At 42.4% G+C, this 21,235-nt stretch overlaps 1 protein-coding gene across 3 annotated transcripts; it reads left to right on the top strand.

Moving 5' to 3' along the window:
- The first annotated feature begins 404 nt into the window (after positions 1–404).
- E2F7 (E2F transcription factor 7) lies at positions 405–20,503 on the top strand. 3 transcript variants are annotated; one of them, XM_085045402.1, is made up of 14 exons: positions 405–468; positions 646–726; positions 3,249–3,524; positions 5,486–5,654; positions 8,106–8,387; positions 9,028–9,186; positions 10,242–10,379; positions 11,197–11,391; positions 12,035–12,119; positions 12,745–13,264; positions 14,135–14,405; positions 15,611–16,035; positions 16,337–16,435; positions 17,334–20,503. In XM_085045402.1, exons 2-14 carry the CDS (start codon positions 646–648, stop codon positions 17,508–17,510), a joined length of 2,877 nt encoding a protein of 958 aa, XP_084901528.1. In that variant the 5' UTR covers positions 405–468; the 3' UTR covers positions 17,511–20,503. The 3 variants fall into 3 exon arrangements, with proteins under 3 accessions (XP_084901528.1, XP_084901534.1, XP_084901543.1); XM_085045408.1 differs by lacking the exon at positions 16,337–16,435; XM_085045417.1 differs by lacking the exons at positions 405–468; positions 646–726; positions 5,486–5,654 and having other exon boundaries at positions 3,387–3,524.
- Positions 20,504–21,235: the final 732 nt, after the last annotated feature.

Genomic DNA, 21,235 nt, shown 5'->3' with positions numbered 1-21,235 from the left:
GCTGACTCAGCCGTTCGTCGCCCCGCACAGGTTTCGGGGCGGCGGCAGAGGCTCCGGGAAAGAGGCGGGCGGCTCTCCCGGCACAGGCTCTCCCGGCACAGGCTCTCCCTGCACAGGCTCTCCCTGCACAGGCTCTCCCGGCACAGGCTCCCCCGGCACAGGCTCCCCCGGCACAGGCTCTCCCGGCACAGGCACCGCCGGCCCTTTCCCGCCTGGCGCGGGCGGGAAGGGCTCGGGGGGGAGGGCGGGCAGCGCCAAGAAAAGGAGCGAAACGGCTCCGCGCGGGCGGGAGCCCCGTCCCGCGCGCCCGATGCCGCGCGCCGCCTGCCCGCGCGCTGATTGGCCGGCGGCGCGGCCGGGGCTCCCCGGCGGCCGCCGCTGATTGGGCGGATTGTAAAGCGATGTCTGAGGGCGCCTGGCGGGAGCGGCAGAGCCGCGCGCCCCCCGCGCGCCGCGGCCCCGGCCGAGGTGAGGGCGCGGAGCCCGCCGAGCCTCCCGCCCCCTGCCTCCCTTCCTTCCCTCCATCCCTCCCTCCCTCCCTCCCCGGGAGCGCAGCCCCGAGCAGCCGCGCTCCCCTCGCGTCCCTCCGGGGACGGGAGCGGCTCCTCTTAAGAGCCGGGCTAAAGGAGCCTTCTCGCTTTGCAGATGGAGGTGAGCGTCCTGGCGCTGCGGGACCTGACGAGCGCCCGGCCGGGGCGGCGGGGTCGCGCCGAGGCGGCCCAGAAGGTGAGCGGGAGGGCGCGGCGGGGTCGGGCCGGTTCGGCGCCGCGCGTTCCCTGCACGCGTTGTTCGGAGCCCCGCGCCGGTGCGGGGAGGAGAGGCAGGGAGGGAGGGCGGCGGGAGCTGCGGGCGCCGCGGAACCCCAGCCCCGCGAGTGCAGGGCCGCCAGCCGCGGGGCTTGGAGCGTGGATTGTGCGTCTGTGGCTCCCGTGGGCAGGGGTGCAATGGCTTGAGGTGCTGCCCATCGGAGCTGCTCTGCCCTGTCGGTCTGTACAGCAGCATCTTACCTGTGTGCACTTGGAGCACTGGGGTGTCCAGCGCTACCCCTAAGATAAAGGGATAATCCAGTGAAAGAAGCCCGGGTCATGCCACCCTTGTCAGTAAGTGAAGTGATTGCACTCTGGCACTACACACAGGGAAACATTTTTAGCTCTCACCTGAGTAAAACTCAGTGATCTCAAGTATCCCAATGGCTACCGTGTGGTAAGGTGGAGTGGGCTCTTGTCACGAATTCACGAATCTAAAGGTAAGAACCACCAAGCCTAACTTGGCACCAGAATAGTATAATCCTGATATTTAGCAGCAGTTTGAGCACGCTGATGGATGATATCCACTATGCTTGCCTTCTGGTGTGTGTTCATAAAGTGGTGTTCTCGAGCCAAGAGGCTAAGTAGGGCCACTCAGTAAGGAACAACCTCATTGTTTCCTTACTGCTTCACCAGCCAGGAGAGAGCATATGTAGCCTTGGGTATAACCTTGCTCAGTAATGTGTCCTGAACTAGATGCAATTCATGACCTGTTGCTTATGCTCAATCTGAGTCCTCTAAAAATCACATTGTTCTTATAAGATTCCACTCCTGTTATCTCAGAGATTAGTTTCCATTCCTGCTTACATACTAAGTTCATCAAGCTGGCCTTTCCTGTCCTCTGTCTTCTGCCCTTGCAGTTTTGTGCACTTCAGGTAGGGCTTCACAGAGTATTGTAGGTACTGGAAAAGGGAAGAGAAGGTAAAAGTGTTTCTTACCTTAGTAGGTAATTATGATAGTAGGAAATAAAGATCGGAAAGGCCAGCATCATGCGCTTCTCATGTAGAGCCACTACTTTTTTCATTATGGTATTTGCAAAAATATGAAAATTTGAGGTACTAAACCAGCATGTTGCTTCAGCTGCCCTCACTGCAGTTGCATTACCACCAGCCATAATTAACAGGAGCTTGAGAGGAAGATAGACTTTCTCCATTACTTATGGGTTGATTCACTGCCAAACGTGAAATTGCAAGAAAATATTGAGTGCCAGCCATATGTGAATATATATTCCAAGGAGCGCCATGGCCTCCAAATTGACCCGCTTATCACAGTGTAGTAAGTTACAACTGGCTGACTGTTAGTTGCAAAAAAAGAGATGTATTTATTACATCCTTTTGGGTAATTCATAGGTGAATATATACAGAAGTGTTCTTCATCAGTCTCAGAGCACAATGCCTTTGATGTGCCAAATTTGTTTCCAGTCTGAATGCTACAAAACTGCTCCTAGTAAAAGCCAGTTTCTGTTGTTACTAGAACTTTTTTCTGCATTCTAGCTAGACTGTGCCTGTTAGGATGACCTTTGGAATCACCTATTTAAATATCTATTTCAGCTACAGAACAGTGAAGTTACTCCAAGTAAGAGGCAAAACTTGAGGAAGTTCTTGTGGTAAACCAATATAAATTAACATTTTGTTTCAAGCTTTATTCCATTTCTGAATTGGATTTCTTGCAGCACAAAATAAAATACATAATATTGAGGATACCACTAATGCGTCCTTCAGTCAGTCTCATGAAGTGAGTTCATCTGTAGTGATAATTCTTGCAGTAAGAGAAAGGGGTACAATTGTACGCAAAGATGAAATATGAAAAAAGTTTGATGGCAACTAGGGACTGGAGGGAGTTGAGCTTCATTCAGGATATGATAAAAATCAGCTGATGAATTAGACTTTTCCTTCTAGTAGCTCTTAGCTGTAGTCAAGGAACAATTATGGAGATCTTCTTGGTTGCTTTGAGCAGCAGACAGTGCAGATGCAAAACTTGCCTTGCTTGCACATGAGGTTACGTCCACTTTAGTTTGACATTTTGTGATTTTGAAGAGCATCTCCAGCATGGCTTTTAACCTGGGACCTTTCAAACTGAACTGTGCTTTCTTGCTAAGTGTAATGTGACCAATGCATGATTTCAGTTTCATTGGGATTTGGTAATTTATGTTTGTGGGCAAAGCTGTCTTGTAATAACAGTCAGAGTTTAAAAGCCTAATAGGCCACAAGTTGAACTGGTTGACCTCAGGTTCTGTATTTCAAGGCAGTATCTCATATATACTTCCTCCAGTGCAGCAGCATGTAGAATATTTTTAACTCTCCCAACAAAGGCAGAACTGTGCTAAATATAGCTATGAGTGCCAAGGCACAAGTCAGTAAAATTACCTTCATAAGAAGCATGAAATTGATTGATGGAATGTTTTTTTTCTATCTTGTATCTAAAGAGCTTTGTTTTTAATAGGAAAACATATTTGATCGATCCAGGATGGCCCCAAAGACTCCCATTAAGAATGAACCAATTGATTTATCGAAGCAAAAAGGCTGCACACCGGAAAGAAATCCAATTACACCTGTTAAGATCATTGACAGACCTCAGCCTGATCCCTGGACTCCTACTGCTAACCTGAAGATGCTTGTTAGTGCTGCTAGTCCTGACATGAGGGACAGGGAGAAGAAGAAAGAACTCTTCAGACCCATAGAAAACAGTGAGCAGAGTGACACACCTGATTCATTACAGGTGAGACTCAGAACACGATTACCTCATGTTCAGTTACAACTCAGACCTTCCTTAAGTTGTTCCTCAGTTTTCTTCCTTTGCTCCCTATGGAAAGCTGCAGAATTATAATACATTCCCAAGGACAATTGCCTGCACCACACTGGCCGAGCAGTAGGACTTTAAAAGACTAAAAGTAACTGTTTTACTAGGAACTGACCTGAGATCCCCTCAAGATTCTGAACATTACTTAAAAGGACAGTGAAGGAAGTAGAGCTTAAATGTTTGATTTTCCCCAACTGAAGTTTTCCTGAACCGCATTAGAAAGAAAATTGCCAAATCTGTTTTAAACAAGCATCATTTTCAAAAATTAATTTGACAATGAAAGAACATACTTTTCAAATCTGATACCTCATCTGCATCAGTCCTGCAAAGTGATCAGCTTAGACCTTTTCTCCCACTTTCCACCCCAGCCCCCAAATTAGTGGTCAGAAAGCAAGGTCAAGCATTAAGATTTTTACTTCACAAGACCTAGGCAATGCAGGGGTTGATTCCCTGTCCTCGCTTTAGGAAGTCTGTCCCTGGAGAGAATGACATCAGATTGTAGTAAGCATCATTACTGTTTTCTTCCTTAATTTTTTTTTTTTGTTCCAACCACTGCCTTTCCTCTCCTGGATTATTTCTTGTAGGATATCCTTCCATGGTGATTTCAGCAACAGAAATATACTTCTGGGTCCTTCTAAGAACCATCATTTGATAGGTACAGGTCACTCTAGACATGTAGTTTTTACAGCAAGTGCAGTAACAGCAGTAGTGTAGAAAATTCTGCAGTTTTCATAGTCATAATGAAGCAAACAGTTCTTTAAAGATCATTCCTAACATAATGTTCAGTAAGTGAAAAATAGTTGATGTTAAAGATTAGTTCATTACCACTTCAAACCTGCTAAGATCACAGAGCATTTTTGGGGTGGCCTCTATACAGGGTTCAAATATTTTCTAGTTAATGAAACTTACATTTACTAATTTTCTCCACTTAGAAAAGTAACTTACAAAAGAAGTGTTAGAGTAAGAATACTGCTATTCCCATACTAGATAAATCTCAAAGAATTCTATTGGAGCACCAGCCTGCCAATTGGTTACTTAGTTGCAACCAGCAAAGGACAGTTTAAGATCCCATTAGCAAGGAAACGTGGGTTTCAACAGCTGCCACCACCTTCAGCTTTTCTTTGCCAGAGGGCAAGACTTAGTTTCCTTTTTCTAACACAGAAGAAAACCCAGAGTTAACAGTGCAAAGAAATCTTCCATCATTCTCATTTTGTGATAAATAAACATACCTCTTCAGATACATTCTTGCTATCACAGTTTTGCCGGTTACTCTTTTTTCCCCAACTGCGGGACAGAAAGACCACATTCAGGCGACCCTACAGAATTTCTTAAGCTAACATCTTGACTGAGTTTAAGGTTCAAAGACTGAGTAGCACCTTTATAGTCTCTGAGCAACATGCCCTCACCCCTTCCTCAACCACCAGTTTCTTAAAGTGAGAGAGTTGCTGAAAATGGCATCAAAGTCTTTTGAAAGAGGTATTGCAGGAATTTTTTGATGGCTTCTGCATCTCCTGGTTTATTCGATCAACAAATGTTTGAGGGCATGTTCTTCCTTCTTTGCAAAATAATTACTTTCTCCAAGTATGATCTTATCATCTGGTAGTCTTGGGTGTTTAGTGTTACTGGCTTTTTTCCGTGTGCATGACCGTTATTTCTTGATTGCACAGATAAGAGCTTCTCTGTAGGTATCTTGTGTGATGAAATAAGAAGAGCTTGCAATTGTGTTATCCAAATGCTCTGTGCTTGCAAGAAGTCCATGGTTTATTCCTTTTTTAGAAAATCTGATCTTAAATATTGGTAACATCTGAAATATGCCTCACTTGACTATGTCTTGGTTTTAAAAGCTCTGTACTAAAGGGTTAACATTTATTTTTTAACAGTATGATATAGTAGATGACAACACGGTTGATGAATTTGAAAAGCAGAGACCCAGCAGAAAACAGAAAAGCTTAGGACTCTTGTGTCAAAAGTTTCTAGCTCGCTATCCAAATTATCCATTATCAACGGAGAAAACTACTATTTCTTTGGATGAAGTTGCTTCAATTCTTGGTATGTATATCTGCAAAACTGGGGTAACTGATCACCAGCGGTAAACTAACAGGAGGGCATTTCAAAGATCATATGCTAACAGACTATATTCAAGATCTGCGTTTCCCAGGCTTTGGCTGCTCTTCTAATCATACTAATCAAGAATTGGAAATGCCTAATATTCCTCAGTGTCTTTGTTGTTTGGTAACAGTACCATTTTGAAATCTGCTTTCTGACTTTTTACTAGACAGATATTGCCTCCAGCTGTTTACCAACTTGGTTGCTTTCTTAAATACTCAATTCTTTGAACACGGAAAGAGTTAGGATTTACAAACCCTCTGCAGGAGGACTTAAACCAACAAATTTTGTTAAAATGAAACATTTGGGGAAACGACTGTAAACTAGTATGTATAGGAGATCTGTTATGTTTTCTGTCTAACTTTTGAACATGTTTGACATCATATCTTCCAAGATTTCATGGTTCCTCAAGGTTACCTTTACTTTAAATGTTGTCTTGTGACGGGAAGGTAGTGGGAAAACTGCAAGAGTACCATGAGAAAATGTCTTTTTTTGAGGTGGCGAACAGGTATTGTGTAGCCCATTTGCTGGTTCTGCTGTTAAGTTTGGTTTTAGTTAAAAGTTTAATGAAATATTTGTGACAAGTAATAAAACTTGGGAGAGAGGACTGAGTCAGGCCACGCTAATAACCAAAATATCCAGGTTCTTGGAGAGGTTGTTTCTTAGTTAGGAAGGACTTTACAAAACTGGACTTAAACTAAATAAATCTTTTATCTACATTTAGAACTCAGGTATTAACAGAAAAAATGCAGAAAAAAAGTGAAATTTGTATGTTTTGGGAAGAAAAGGAACAGAAGAATTATGTCTTCTGTGACTCTGTTAAGAAAGGCCTTGAAGTACCCATTTGTTTGCCTTGGTGATGTTAATTGGAAATAGGATAGAATACAGATTACCTAAATAGATAAATAATTTTTTCAATTAGTTGTTCTTTTAGATTTTGCAGTTACTCCTTTATGTTTTTGCATGAGATGATCATGCTCCAGCCTTATACAGCTGACCATGAAGACTGCTTTATTCTGTGTTGGGAGTGGCATTACCTTACTTTCCTAAATAATAGAAAATTTCTTTTAAAACTCACTGTTGGAAATTTTACCTCGCCAGTGGGGGGTAGGTTGTGGTTTGTCCTTCTGCCTTTGGTTTTCCCTTCCTTGCTTCTATCCATTTGCTTTAGTGACCAGAAACTCACTCACTGCTGGTGTTTGCTGCTCTCGATGTAACAATGATATCTGTGATACAGCTTTTGCTACAGCTTTTGCTTGGTTCTGTGAACAAAGTAATATACATTGTTCATGAAAGACCTGTAGAAGGTCACAAAGGGGGCTATACTGCTGGTGCCTGACAGACAACAGGATATGTGTAGCACTCTTCTTTTTCTGGAGTACGTTTCACTCCACATTCTTCATACACTTGGGAATGCTCATAAAGTGTTTCACCTAGTACGTGTTTGAGGCTGGTAAGTACCCCTATTCCTTAGGTGGGTAAAAAGCTTCATTAAGGCCTTGCCTGACATAAAGAAGTCTTTCAAAAATTTTCCCCTTAACTAGCATTTGTTCTGCTCAGCTGATTTTAGCTGTTAGAGGATTTTTTGGTGCAGATGATGCCACCAGCATATAGTAGACAGTGTTATATATAACAGCTGTACTTCAAACAGCACTGGACACAAGTACTCAGGACAGTGAGTATAGCCACCAACCTGTTCATATTCAGTCTCCAACCTTGCTCACATCAGTCAGGCTGAACTCAAGTTGGGCATATTTCATAAATTTCCTGTAGGTGTAACCCAGCCAGCACTAACAATTTGTTTCTGTTGCATTTGGGAACGGTAGGTCTCATTCTACTCTGCTTTGCACCTCGTGAAACTTTTGGTGACCCTTTACTTGGTACTTGCTTAGCAAGTAAAAGTAATTGTGCCACTGGAAATGCAGGTGGAGGACTGCACTCCCACTGGTTCCTGTATGAGGTGCTTTTATCTCTACACTGTGGCAGACCCTTTCCTGCCCTGTTACACACAGGCTTGTGTGCAGGTATATATGTCTGAGTTTTGAAGCTCTCTGTTAGGAAGGGTCAAAGTGCTCTGAAGACCTTGGGGCAGTCTGGGTAGACCTGAATGAATGGGGCTGGCAGACTGCACTCAGTTCTAAACACAGTGTAGGTGCTTTAAGCTAAAGCCATGGCTGGGCTGGAAGTTAAGAAAATGGACAAAGAACAGCATACCATGAAACTGGCCACATATAAGTCAGATCTTCAGTGTGCAAATATGGATGTATCTAATGGAATGTATCCATGTGAACAATGAAAAATGTCTATTAGAGAACGACCTGTTCTCTGTTTGCTTCTGCTGAACTAAGATGAGCATCTATGTCTTTTTTATGTTCCCCCCAACTTCCCAAACAGGAGTTGAGCGGAGACGAATTTACGATATTGTGAACGTCCTGGAGTCATTGCACTTGGTCAGCCGTGTGGCCAAGAACCAGTACTGCTGGCATGGCCGACACAACCTCAGCCAAACTCTGAAAATGCTTCAGGAAGCAGGAGAGCTGCAGTATGGAGAGCTTATGACCTTCCAGCACAAGGAGCAGGACTTGGAGTACAAACTGGGGGAACGGAAAAAGGAAACTATTCCAGATTCTCAAGACAGACCATTGCTGGACTTCTCAGAACCTGATTGCGTCTCTGGTAAGACAAGTACTAAATGTGTGATACACAAACACAAGTCTCTCTCCAGTTTACTATGTCACTTTTCCCCTTCTTTGTTTCTAAATTAAATAATGAAAACTTACCCTTTGCAAAAAGGTGCTGAATTCACCATGGAGGGGACAGAATTCTTCCTTCTATTCTGTCCCTAACATAAGTCTAAAGACAGATTTTTCCCTCTGTCCTACAGACTGGCAGGCACTTCTGCTGGACAATCCAGTTCTTTCCCCACCTGTATCTGACAGTAAATGCTTTATCCTGACAGAAAGCACCATCTTCATTTGTCCACTGTTTGCATGCTGCCCATATAACACAAAATGGTTTTAAGCTACAAAGTCCATTAGAGTCACAGCATTATAATGGCACAAAACTGTGTAATATAAGATAGAATCAGCTTTGGAATGTCTCTTTCTAAAAGCTATTTCTCGAAGTTTGAATTTTTATTGCCCTTTGAAGAGACACTCCTGTCTGCATTATTCAGTTATTTGCTGTCTTTCAGTAAATTTCTGCTTCCTAAGAAGGAAATACATTACTCCTTTTGTGTGTGAGAAACCTACTTACTAGTTTTTTGGCTGTGATGGATGACATATGCTAAGAGGCTTGGGTATTATTTGTAACACAGCAGCTGCAAACAGCAGAAAGGACAAGTCACTGCGGATTATGAGCCAAAAGTTTGTCATGCTGTTCCTTGTCTCCAAGACCAAGATAGTCACTCTGGACATTGCAGCAAAGATACTGATAGAAGAAACCCAGGATACAGTGGACCACAGCAAATTTAAAAGTAAGATGGCTAATGAGAGGCAAATCAGTCAGTCAGTGAGTAAAGAAAATGGGGGGACATGTTTGGACTGACACCAAACAACCACCAGTAGGTAACAGCAAAAGCAGCTCATGAATCTTTTCCTGAACTGTGGTCTGGGGTTTTTTTAATTGCAAATGCCTATTTGGGAAAACAGAGCTTGGTGTGGGGAAGAGTCACTTTGACAATTATCTCCCAAGTTTACCTTCAGAATAAAGAAGAAAATCTTTGTTGTTGTTGAATTTTTTTTTCATACTTAAACCCTGTTCCCTGTTTCTTCTGAATGATGTTTCAGAACTGAAATGTGTTGTTTAATTAAATGGAAGTAATTTTCTCTGCAGAAATATGTTACTTCTCCTTTTTACCCCAGAAATCTTATACAGCTGGATGGCAGAGTTTGCTTTCAGTAAGTGGGGATTAGTACTTTAATCCCTTGGACAACATGGGAAAACTCAGCATTAGCAAATAGGTCTTCTAAGAGAAAGACTTTTAAAGTCTTTAAAGTACTTCCAAAATAAAGAACTTGCATTTCAGTCTTAAAATTCTACCTGAAATACCAGGAAGAATGAGGAGTTTAGCTGGGCAATATGTGGGTATCATAGTCAGCTCAAAGATGTTATTTACTGCAGTCACAGGGATTTTTCTGAGTGTGTTACATTTTTTTAAATGATAAATATATGCCCTCTTGTGATCTGCTGTGCACTCTTGTGCCTCTTGCCCCAGCTTGTCTTTACCCATGGGGAGGTACTTGCCTTTTCTGGGCAAGTTGATGATGTAATCATTCCCTAACCTACTTCCATCAAAATGAGGTAGGTGAGTTTAAACCTGAGCAGCTAAGATATAACGTAGCAGTGACAATCATGTGGGAGCTGACATGGCAGGCTTCATAGGAGGTGGCCTAGGTCCATCCCACTTTGATTTTGCCCACCTCATCTATGAAAGCTGTGGTGATATTCTGGAATGAAATTAGCACATAAATATGTCCTGTATGCATTGTAAACCTGACTCTCTTTTCTTCCTCTGCCTTTTCTTGTTAGCAAAGGTACGAAGACTGTACGATATTGCCAACGTTCTCACCAGCCTAGACTTGATCAAGAAAGTTCATGTCACAGAGGAACGAGGACGCAAACCAGCTTTCAAGTGGATTGGGCCTGTGGAATTCCCTGGAAAGACTGGTAACTTGTGTAGCTTGTATTTATTCTCTTTTTGTTTTGACAGTCCTTTCCCAAGTGGTAAAATGTTGCTTTCTGTGTGTAAAGAATGGCTCAGCATTCATTGTGTGCTCTGTGATTACTTACTGCTGCCAGCTCAACATTTGCCCTTGCTAGACTTTGGATGTGTGGAGGGATGTTGAAGGATACTGTGTCTTGCAGATATTTTTACGCTGACTTAGATAACTGTATGCATAACTGTATGAATTGTAGAGCAATGGCAGATAGGACTGACATCTTCAAATCTGGGTCCACAGCTTTAATGGGTTCCAAAATCTCAATAATTCCATAATTATACAGTGAATTATTTTCCTTGTACGGGGACTTACCAAGGTAGAGCAGGGCTGTCTCTTGCACATGGCCCCTTCTACAAAAGCTTTATCTGCAAAGAATGAGGTGGTGTGACAGAGCATCTCTGTATGCTGATGCTCCTTGGCTAGAAGCCAGAGCAAAGAGAAGCCCTTTGGCTTTGATATTTGCATCAGGACAGTGCCAGGAACACGTAAAAGTGAAGCATAATGTTAATACCATTTTAGTACCCTTTCTCCTGGCTAGCACACTAGAATGTAGCTGCTGCTGTAGCTGCTGTGGAATGGGTAGGAGGGAAGCCCTTGTCTTGTCTACTGGTGCTTACTGAGCTCTAGGTTTGTTTCAGTGTTGTGGGATTTGAGACAGCACAGAGGTTGCCTCTTCCCTTAACGCCATTTTGGTCATATAGCAGAGCCCTAAATGATGAGCTGTGTTACCTGAAGGACTGTTGTACAAAATTATGTCCCTACAGATGAGCTGAGAGGGCATAGCCCAACATCAGATCCTCTGCCAGGGACACAGACAGGAACCTGTGCCCAGCACCAGACTTGTGCTACTGGAAAGCAAAGGTTTACACGTCATGCTTCATTTAACAGTGCACAGCCCTGTGAAGCAAACAGAAGGAAGGTCAGTTCTGAGCCTAACAGCCCACATCAAGAGAGGCAAGGTAACTACTAATGAAGCATGTTCTTTTGTGTCCCACTGGGTCTGCCCAAATGAGGGCATGCACCAATTTAGGGCACTTGATTGGGTGAATGAGCATACTTGAATATGTGAATTACTATTGGGAGGTACCTATATATCTACTGTCCATGTGATGATGAAACTTCCAGTTTAGAACCTCCAGTCAAATGCTTAAAGTTGCATGAGGTGAATCTGCGCCATACTGCAATTGAATCTGCAGTTTGTTTTCTGGTAAATGTTTCTTTTCTGTACTAACTGCAACTATTTCTTCTGTGAAAACTTGACATAGGTAAAGAAAGATTCTCTAGCCACAAAATGCTTGCTTTATTTTATGGTTCCTAATATAGTGAAATTTAGTGTAACAATCTAATGGATAGTTGTTAAAAAAGATAAAATAATTACGGGGCTTTTCACTATTCCCTCTTATAAGCAATGATGATTTTGAGCACCTCTCCAGTGGGACTGACTGTTCTGAGTGTCTTGCAGGTTCTGGCTCTAGGTGATTAGTGGATGTTATAAAAATGTGTCAGGCCTGAAAAATTATAGCAATTATTTTATATGGCTAGTATCAAAATATGCTTGGAAAACCTATCTGTGATTAATTGAATGCCTCTTTGTTCTTTCAGCCTGTAATGTGAATTCAGATGAAAACTGTTCCAAAATGATAAATCTAGCAGCTGTCTGCAGGCAGAAAATTGAGGAAGATACTGGGTAGGTTGATCTTAACTCTTGTCCAGTTTCAGCTTTGTGCTTGTCATGTTTAGTTTAAGGGTAGATTCCATTGATGAGATTGAGATTAAAAAATTGCCATGAAGTCTTGTTATTAAAATTTTAATACTGATAGATTCTAGCATGGCATTTTTTACATGGTGATTTTATACCCACCTGTACTTGTACCAGTGTTGTTGCTGTGCTTCAGTAGTCCTTTCTGTCATTTATGTTTACAGAGGTCATTCCTACATCCTTTGACCTATTCTATGGGTAGGCTGAGCAAATAAAGAATCTGTGGAAGGGCCTCTCTGTCTCTCATCTGTCTTCTCTACACCTACCGCAATTTGAATTCATTTGTGAATGATTGACTAGTCAAGTGCAGCCAAAAGCATTACTGTTATGCCAAAAACCTGATAACTCCGCTTCTGTGTAATTAGAAATAATAAAAAGTGACCCTTCTTGTAAACTGTGTAAAAATAGTGGTTTGGGGGTAGAAATTTTCCACGTTTATGTCCAAAAATGTATCTCTTTGCTTCTAAGGTTAAACAGGGGTTTAATTTTAGAATAAATGTTTTTCCTCTTTTCATTACTATTTGGTTTTGTTTTGATGCTTTTTTTTTTGTAGGAATAAAGCTTGTGACACCGAAACGATACTAAATTCAGCAAAGAATTCCAACGTAACCTTACCTTTCTCTCTTCTTCCGGTTCCTGGGGACTCTGATTTTTGTGTTAACCCTTTGCCTCAGGCAGTTTTCCCTGTGGTTCAGGCAGATGTGCCAAGCTTCTCTTTACCAATTGGCATCAGCAGCCAGGCTTCACACCCTTCCGCACCAGCAGCCTCCAAAACAGAAAATGGAAAACCTACCCTGGTCCCCAGCCAACCCTTCCTGTGCTTCCCATCTTCATCCCTTTTCATGTTGTGCGGTGGTCTTCAGGAAAAAAACTTGAGCGAGACCCTGCCCACTGCAGGAGACATGGGAAACAGGAGTGCAGAAGCTCAGGCTGCCACACCTCCCTCTGTCTGCCAGAAACGCAGCTCCCACAAGTGCTCATCGCCCTCTGCACCTGTAGATGATGAAGAGCCAGCTGCTAAAAAGCAGACATTGGAGCTGAGTGATCTGCCCCTCTCGCTTGTACTACCCAAGGTAAAGTGAATTTCATTGTCACTTAGGCTTTCTCGTAATGAGGAAAGACTTTTGCCCAAGACAGTGTTTTCAGAAGTGGAAATTCAGTACACTGCTCTTGAGAGATACAAATGCTGCCTCCCACATGTTAATAAAATTGTAAGTGGGCTGTGTTAGGAAGCAGAAGCATTAACTGGGAGATGTTTTCACACTGCCAGGGGAAAATGGACTTGCATTGCTTTGCATAGTGATGTGATGCTGAGCTGTTCTTTGGAATTAGTGTCCTGATCATTGTCTTTAGCAAAACTGGGTCAGAGGGGAAGAAGTCAATGTAACTACTATTCCACATCCTCCTCTGTTAGCTTGGACTTTCCCAGACAGCAGCAGTATTGCTTACTCCACTGAGCTATAGCAAATATGTTTTGTACCTTCCTCCTGCTCTCCAGCCTGTGTCCCTCTCTCAAGCCCAGTGTTGCCCCTAGCAGGCTGGTGAGAGAAAGATAATGATGATGAAGGTGATGTGTAACTATCTCAGAATTCTCTTAAATTCTGAAAAAAGGGGTCAGGCTCAAGGCTGTATTACATAAGCCATTTGAATATTGAATATAAACAATTTTAAACAAGTGTTTTTCCTTATCAATAGAAAAATAATTCCAGAGGTCAGGTATTTCTTATATAGTGTCTTCAAGTACTGAAAATGAACTATAGCAAAGGGCACAGCGTTTAGGCATCACTAATACAGCTCTTCAAACTTCAAAATTTATAACTTGGTAATTTGCTAATCAGGTTTGTGCTGCTCCTTTGCACAGATGCATGAGGAGGGTGCATGAGAGGTATTGCACTGTTTTATTTCAGTTTGGACTTCTCATTTCCACTTTCGTTTTTGCTTAGAAGCCTTCTGAGTCACCCAAGGCAGAATCTTCCCCAGGACGTGGCTGTTCATCTGCTGTACATCTAGAAACTTACCGGCTTGACCTCACAAGTCCTGTTGCTCCAGAGGCTGCAAACAAGGAGTCTACTGAGCGTTTAGATGGTCAGGAGCAAGAAAAACAATCTCGGAACAAAGACCCCGATGAACTCCCTCCAGGAAATGAGCACATCTCTAAAGAAAATGCCAATCAACCTTTCCAACCACAGTATCTTTATGTTCAGCCTACTGCTGGTAAGGACAGCCATGAGATCTAGAGGCACCCAAAACTCTGTATCTCTTCAACTTCTGAGCCAATACTGAGTCCTACAAATAGGTGAATAATTATAGTTGGCACAAAAAATCCTGACAGTAGTTCTCTGTAGTAGATTAATAAGTCTGAAATCTCTTGACTTAATGTGACCTGTTGCTCCTCTGAAAAGACAGGCATTTTTCTGAGGTTCCCAAACATTAATCGGATTGAACAATGTGGGGTTTGCATGCCTGAATTATGCATAGCAAAAAAATACACTTACCCAGCATTCAAAACTCAAAGGAGCTAGAAGTCTAGATTTGGCAGTAAGGTGGCCAATAAAGAAAAGCAGAATCCCCTTGAGTGTATGAATTTAATCACCTTCAAACTTTATACTGTCTTGTAGCATGCATTATCAAGATAACACTCAAAACCCAAGGCACTGGGAATGTAGCCAGTCCTGCTTGTAGGACACCATAGGGATAGAGAGGAAGCAGCTGAAAATACTGCAATAGGGTTTCATGTTCACCATGTTTTGTGCCTGTATTTGGGTGCAGTGGACAACTGTTTTGTGGGATCAGGACATGTGGCAGATTTCCATGACTACTGGTTTAGTATTTTATTCACTTATGACACAGAGTGGGGTCTATGGAATTTCACTTTGGATGGAGAAGCTCAATTTGAAAATGCTGATCCTGGTGTTTTGAAAGGTCAGACAAACTGAGAGCCAGAGCACCTTCTGTTTCAACACAGTAGTTCAGCTGTTCTCAGCAAAATTAATGCCTTTGTGATATATCTTTGTGGGTGTCTCCCATTTATAGGGTTTGGTTTGTCTGGGTTTTTTTTTTCCCTCATTAGAAGCAATGTATATGTTTTCATATAGTGGAGGATGATTCCAGTTAGTGAAAAAAAAAAAGAGTTAGAAGCAGAAAACAGCTGGTGGTGTGGTTCATACTTCATATGACCAAAGTAAATGGTTGCGGGTACAGTGAATAGACAAGTAGGGGGGAAAGTGGAGGAAGGTAAGGAAAGGGAGCTGGACAGAAGAGTCAGGGTTTGTGAAAGTTTTCTTCCTTATTTTGTATTATTTTTGTCATAGTTTACTTCCTAGGCAGATTTTCTGTATTGTCACACCTTTTTCCTATGAAGTTGTTCAATTCTCTTTTTCAAGTTTATTAATGCTTTGTTTTTTCTCTCTTTGGTTTAGGATTAAGCAGTTTTAATTTCCTGTTCTCTGCAAACCAAGCCCCTGGTGCCATCAGCCTGGCTGCAAACCAGTTGCCTTCTCTAAGTGTACCCTGTGTCATGGTGCCATCAGCAGCCTTGGCTTCCTTCCCTCTCGTCTGTTCTCCTTCATTCACCAATCCTCTCTCCCCACTTCCCGATGGCTCCTTCTCAGCTGCTGCCTCCACAAATTTCAGTATGTCCAGCCTTGCATCAACCACCCCTGTTTTCATAAGCACCACGGCTGTTGTCACCCCCAAGGTGTCGCCTGCTCCTTCGGTGGATCCACAGCAGCCAGCTCACCCTGCTCTGCACCTGAGTCCTGTGCTTACAAGATCTTGCAGTGCTGTTAAAGTGGACTCCCCCATGTGTATGGGACACCCTGTGACCCTTGTGAAGCTGCAGCAGGTAAGGGGGAAAGGTGAAAAGGAGTGCTGATGAAAGAGCTGTGCCAGGTGCCTGGCAGCAGCGTGTGCAGCAGGCTGGTGCCACTTTGTCACTGCAGATCTAGCACGCTGAGAGCTGGTGGCTTCCACTTAGCCTCTGTGTGTCCATCTTAGCAGTGGCACAGGGCATGGGACACTGCTAAAGACATAGTCCAGCATAGCACATTTAGCCCTGAACAGTGAAGTGGTTAGTTGTATAATTCTTACAGGAATTGTAAAATCCCTCAGCAATCTAAATCAGTATTTTTTTCCCTATTGGACAGCATCATTATGTGTCATGCAGTGGCTACAGAAAAGCATTAGGAGGACAGGAGGATTGTGTGTTAGAATTCAGGAGTCAGCTGGCTGCAGCACCTTTTCAGGTAGTAGTGTCCTGGGTTACTCCCTCAGCCCTGTTCTGATCTCTCTTTATTACATAATGGAAATGTAATAGCAGCATCAGAGCTGAGCAAAAGTTATTCTTGTGGGATTATTGATTTTTTTTTTATAAAGATATTTTTAAAAATCTGCTGCAAAAACAGCCTTTTGGGTAAAAAAAAATCAGAAATTCAAAAGTGAGGGAGGACTCATTTATCTGAAATACGAGTGACATAAAACAGTCATGTCACACTGTGTTACCTGAGTCTTTACAACTATTAGCAGTGACATTTTGGCACTAATTCAGTTTGCATTTCTAAATCTGTGATTTGTTTCCCTATTGTCCAATGCAGTGACAAAGAGATCAAACTTTTGGGAGCGTTATAAACATTACTTCATGTTTATCTTCTTCAAGCTTAGAAGAAGGCTGTAATAAGAGACTGGTTGGCAGCCAACCTGATTACAGATACTAACATTGGAGGTTGCAGTAGAGTGGCACTTAGAAGTGGTCAGGGTTTAGAAGACTAATTTTTGATTTCTCTTGATGGTAACAATAACAAAAATGAGTAAAACATCAAGGAAGAGAAAGAGCCATTTAAGCTAAAGGACAAGATTGGCATATGAACAAATGAACTATGTTGTTAGTATGAACTAATCATGGAAAGATTTAAGTTGGAAATGAGATAAAGGCTTTCATCTTCCAGCAATGATGTACTGGCATACAGTTCTAGGACAAAAAACAGGGGCAAAGCCCATAGCTTTTCACATGGAGCTTCTGAAAGGATATGTGACCTCTAGTAGCAGGGTGCAGGGATTAATATCTCCCAGCTGTCCTGTTTGCATGCTTGTGTGTGGGCTTTGAGAAAACCCTGCTGAATCACTTTGGTTTTGTTTCACAAATAGCCTTCGTCAGCTCCCCTCACTCCCAAGAGTATTCGTCCTGCACATCATGAGGCATTTTTCAAAACTCCTGGAAGTCTTGGAGACCCTGTGGCATGGAAGAAAAATGAAGGCAACCAGACCAGAAATGCCAGCTCTGTGCAGAGGAGACTGGAAATCTCTAGTACCAGCCCTGACTAATTCTGCTCTTTGCAAGGGGTGAGCAGATTGTCCTCAGGCCCCGTATCGATTACAAGAGAACAAGCTCTTCCCTGGCAAGAGGAGCACATTAAAATGTCACCCCTTTTGGCATGCTTCCCCACTATCCATTCACCCACCGGTTCTGTTAGCCATCTTCTTCAAAAGCAACATTGGTACTGAAATCCTTTTACTGAATTGTTCCTTCAGTATTGGTTTGAATTCAGATTGTGCTTCACACAGCCTTGTGGGCATCAAATTGTAATTGTGATTTTAATTTGGAAAACTCTCTTTATTTCTGTGAGGAAATGCAAACAGATCCTTTTGGAGTCCCCAGGGGTTCTTTATTCATGATTTTAAGTGAGATGTCTAGCACTTATCTGGGGTAAGCATTTTCTTTGCATGTACTCTACTTACCCTGAGTAAATCTGTGGTGAAAATTATAAACTTTTGCAGTTGAGAGAGCAACTGCTTCCTTGGTTCCAATCTGTCAAATCCTGCATCTGCATTGCAGCCTCTTGCTTTTTATTTTGTATATTGGAGTGGGATTAGTGCAAAAAAGGATTTTTGCAGTTTCAGAATAACAGATTTTCTCAGGGTAGGATTACTTGAATGTCAGTTGGTTGTTGTACAATTTGCCCAGCACTTGTGGTTAGAAAAACCTAATAATAACACAGTATGATTGAATGTATGCATGTGAAAAATATTAAGACCAAAATAACTGTGAATGTTAACATTTTTATAGTTGTGTTAATGAACTGTATTAGTCCTTGAGTTGGTTGGTTTTTTGTTTTTTTTTTACTTGGAGCAAAATATGCAAGTTAGATGTCAAGAATACAAAACCTGAATCCATAAATGGGTTTGAGAAAGTGATTTGAGAGTGACAAGCCACTGAGAGGACTGTGCTAAGATTTCATCTCCCTTTTAAATATCCAGTCTAGACTTTATGACCAAGGAATACTGTAAGTCGTTAACCTCACTCATTATCAGATTCAGTCTAACCTGAGTCTACTAAGTGCCTACGTAGCTGTTTACTGAAGTGTACTTGAGGGGTGTGTACTTAAGTGCCTAACTCTTCACTTGCAATAATTTTGTAACTACTTCATAGTGCATTTGAGCATGTTGGGAAGACAAGGGAGATCTAAACCAGAAAAAGAAGTTGAAAAGAGCAGGAGCCTTGAATTTTGAAATAATATTTAAAAATTAATTTAAAAATATCAGTATACTCTAAGAGAAGATAAGGAAGAAGAAAAGTCTTAATAGTTGACATTCAAAATCCTCAAGTAATGGATGGTGCTATTGTCAATATAGGACGTAATTTTAAGAGCTAATGCTCTTATGTTTGGGTATGGTTTCACTCATGTAGCACATTACAATTAAATTCATGCAGTCTCTTGTTCAAAAGAAAGTGTTGCTGTTAACATCATGTTACTCTGGACTTTTAGCAAATGTAAGGCCAGCATAATCAGCTCTCTCTTTGGTACTGGTACTGATTTTCCAAGGTTAGGTGCACTCATGGATGTGCTATTTTGTTGGTCAAGGGAGGCTAGGACTTTGAGGGCTGGGGATTTGATGTGGGGCTTTCATTTTTATAATGAAGTGTATTATGAAAATGGAATTTAAGAAGGAATTTTAGTGAAGCTGAGAGTTTGAGTAATGTGGCCTTCTCTTAGAATAGACTAGTAACATTTTTTGAGAAGGGCTTGGTTAGTCCTCTTTGAAAGGAAATCTATAGCAGAATTATAGGAAATTTCACGGGTGGTAAGGAGATATCTTCAGACTGCTATTTTTTTATATTTTAATGACACTACAGTTATGAAAGTTTACAATTTTTCCTTCTGAATTATTTCTTCTTACACACCCACTTGGATGAATTTTGCTTTGAAAAGCAGTGTGTAGCTAGCACAGTGCTGCCCCTGCACATCTGCTGGTGTGCATGTGTTGCTGCTGGGGCAGGAACAGGCTGCTAGGGTTCCAGGGAACACGGTGGGTGCTGATTCTCCAAACTTTGTCTTTTCTCTCTCCCTGTAGTATGGTGCAGCCTTTTAGTGAAATGGCAGCTGGGAGCAGAGAGGAGGATTAGAGCTGATACTGGCTCTTTGCTCCAGTTGAAGCATCATCACCAAAATTGCCTTTCTTTGTCAGTAATGTTATTGTGTGCCATAACTAACTTAAATATACTTGAAAATGCAGGGAGTGAAAATGGATTTTCAGTTTCCAATTTCTGCTTCTGGTTTTGAGTTTCTGTAAATACAGCAAGTCTGGAAATGAGGATTAACCCCCTCTTCCATGGGTCATGGTTGGGAAAGCAGATTTTGAGTCTGGGAGAAGAAGGATGTTGATATGCTGTCTTGTTTTTGTCAATGCAAAATTCTCACTAAAATAGAGTGGGACCACTGAAGCAGTCGGGCAGCTACTTTCTGTACCTGAGCTGCTGAACTAGACTGGTGAGGGGGAGCAGTTAGTTGTCAAAAGGGAATGGGTTTACCTTTCCTATCTTTACTTTCACTGAAAGCTAAGAATTTAAATAAACTAGGAACAACTCATCAGCAAAGTAGCTTTGGAAAAGCAGGATTTGTATTTGCACTGAGGCAAAGTGCATACCCGGGAAGTTCTGCAGGGTTTGTGAAACCTTTCTGTCCCAAGACAGTTATTGAGGAGGCTGAGCATATAACTTATACTTGAATCTGTCTGCCACGTTTACATTTCTGATTGTCTTCTGTAAATTGGTGCTATTTCTGTATTTAAAAAGCTGTATTTTTAATGTAAAGCTGCTTCCAGTTTGTTTTTTTGCACTGCTAGTTTAATATAGATATTAATTTTATTGCTGTTTATAACTGTTCTTCAGTGATTAGGTGTCCTGCTTTTCCTGCTCTCTAGCTGTTTTACCTGTCTGCATATAGCTTTACTCCAATCACACTGTTGGGTTGAATATTTTTTATACTATCTTTTAGCAAAAATGTTAAACTTTTACAGAATAAAAAATTAAATTAAAACTGAGGCTGTGATTTCAGTATGGAGGTCTTTCAAGGATGTCCATGAAAAGAAATATTCCTGCTCCACATGTCCAGGTGAGCAGTCCTTGTTGGATGAGCACTGAAGGACTAGCAGAGGAAAACAGCTCGCCCCAGTGGCTCCAGCACCCAGCTCTTTCATGCAGCATGGCCATGATTCCCACCCAGCTGTTGCAGGCACAAGGACCAGTGCAATGTAAACTGGCTCTTAAAGTCCTGGAGCAGGCCAGGGCAAGACTGGGTGGCCCTGGCCCAAGGCCATGTGAGGTGATCCCTGGCTGGCCACCATGGGTGCCCCACCCAGCACTGCCGCAGGGCGTGCCCGGACACTCCCTGGCCTCTGTGTCCCTGCAGCTGTCCCTCGGTCCTGCTCTCCACAGGATGGCAGCAATGCCTGCCCAACCGCCAGCCACAGACACCCGAGGAGCTGGAGTTTGCTTTGTCCTTCCAGCCACCAGCTGCTTGGAAAGAACAAGTGGAGAACACAGCCATAAAAGCTTCCCTTTCTCCTCCCCTTCCCTAACCATGCATAGGACATAGCTCAACCCAAACCTGAGTTTGCTCCCACTTAAATCAACAGCAGGTTCACTATTGATTTCAGCAAGTCCAGTATTGCCACCTTACCTCTCCCAGGATTAAAGAGATGTTCCATATCACCAACAATGGCTGCAAAATGACTGAGTTGCAAATGGTTGAGATCCTCAAAACTCGTTT

This window comes from Lichenostomus cassidix, chromosome 1Aa (assembly GCF_008360975.1).
Source record: "Lichenostomus cassidix isolate B80296 chromosome 1Aa, HeHo_3.0, whole genome shotgun sequence".
Classification (NCBI taxonomy): domain Eukaryota; kingdom Metazoa; phylum Chordata; class Aves; order Passeriformes; family Meliphagidae; genus Lichenostomus; species Lichenostomus cassidix.
This window is presented reverse-complemented; position numbering and strand designations above follow the sequence as displayed.

What these genes read in the sequence shown, in the direction of transcription:
- E2F7 (XM_085045402.1), top strand. Translation starts at nt 646, where the DNA reads ATGGAGGTGAGCGTCCTGGCGCTGCGGGACCTGACGAGCGCCCGGCCG. An exon ending in TTATGTTCAGCCTACTGCTG is followed by an intron (nt 14,406 to 15,610) that starts GTAAGGACAGCC and finishes TCTTTGGTTTAG; the next exon opens with GATTAAGCAGTTTTAATTTC. An exon ending in TGGCTGCAGCACCTTTTCAG is followed by an intron (nt 16,436 to 17,333) that starts GTAGTAGTGTCC and finishes TTTCACAAATAG; the next exon opens with CCTTCGTCAGCTCCCCTCAC.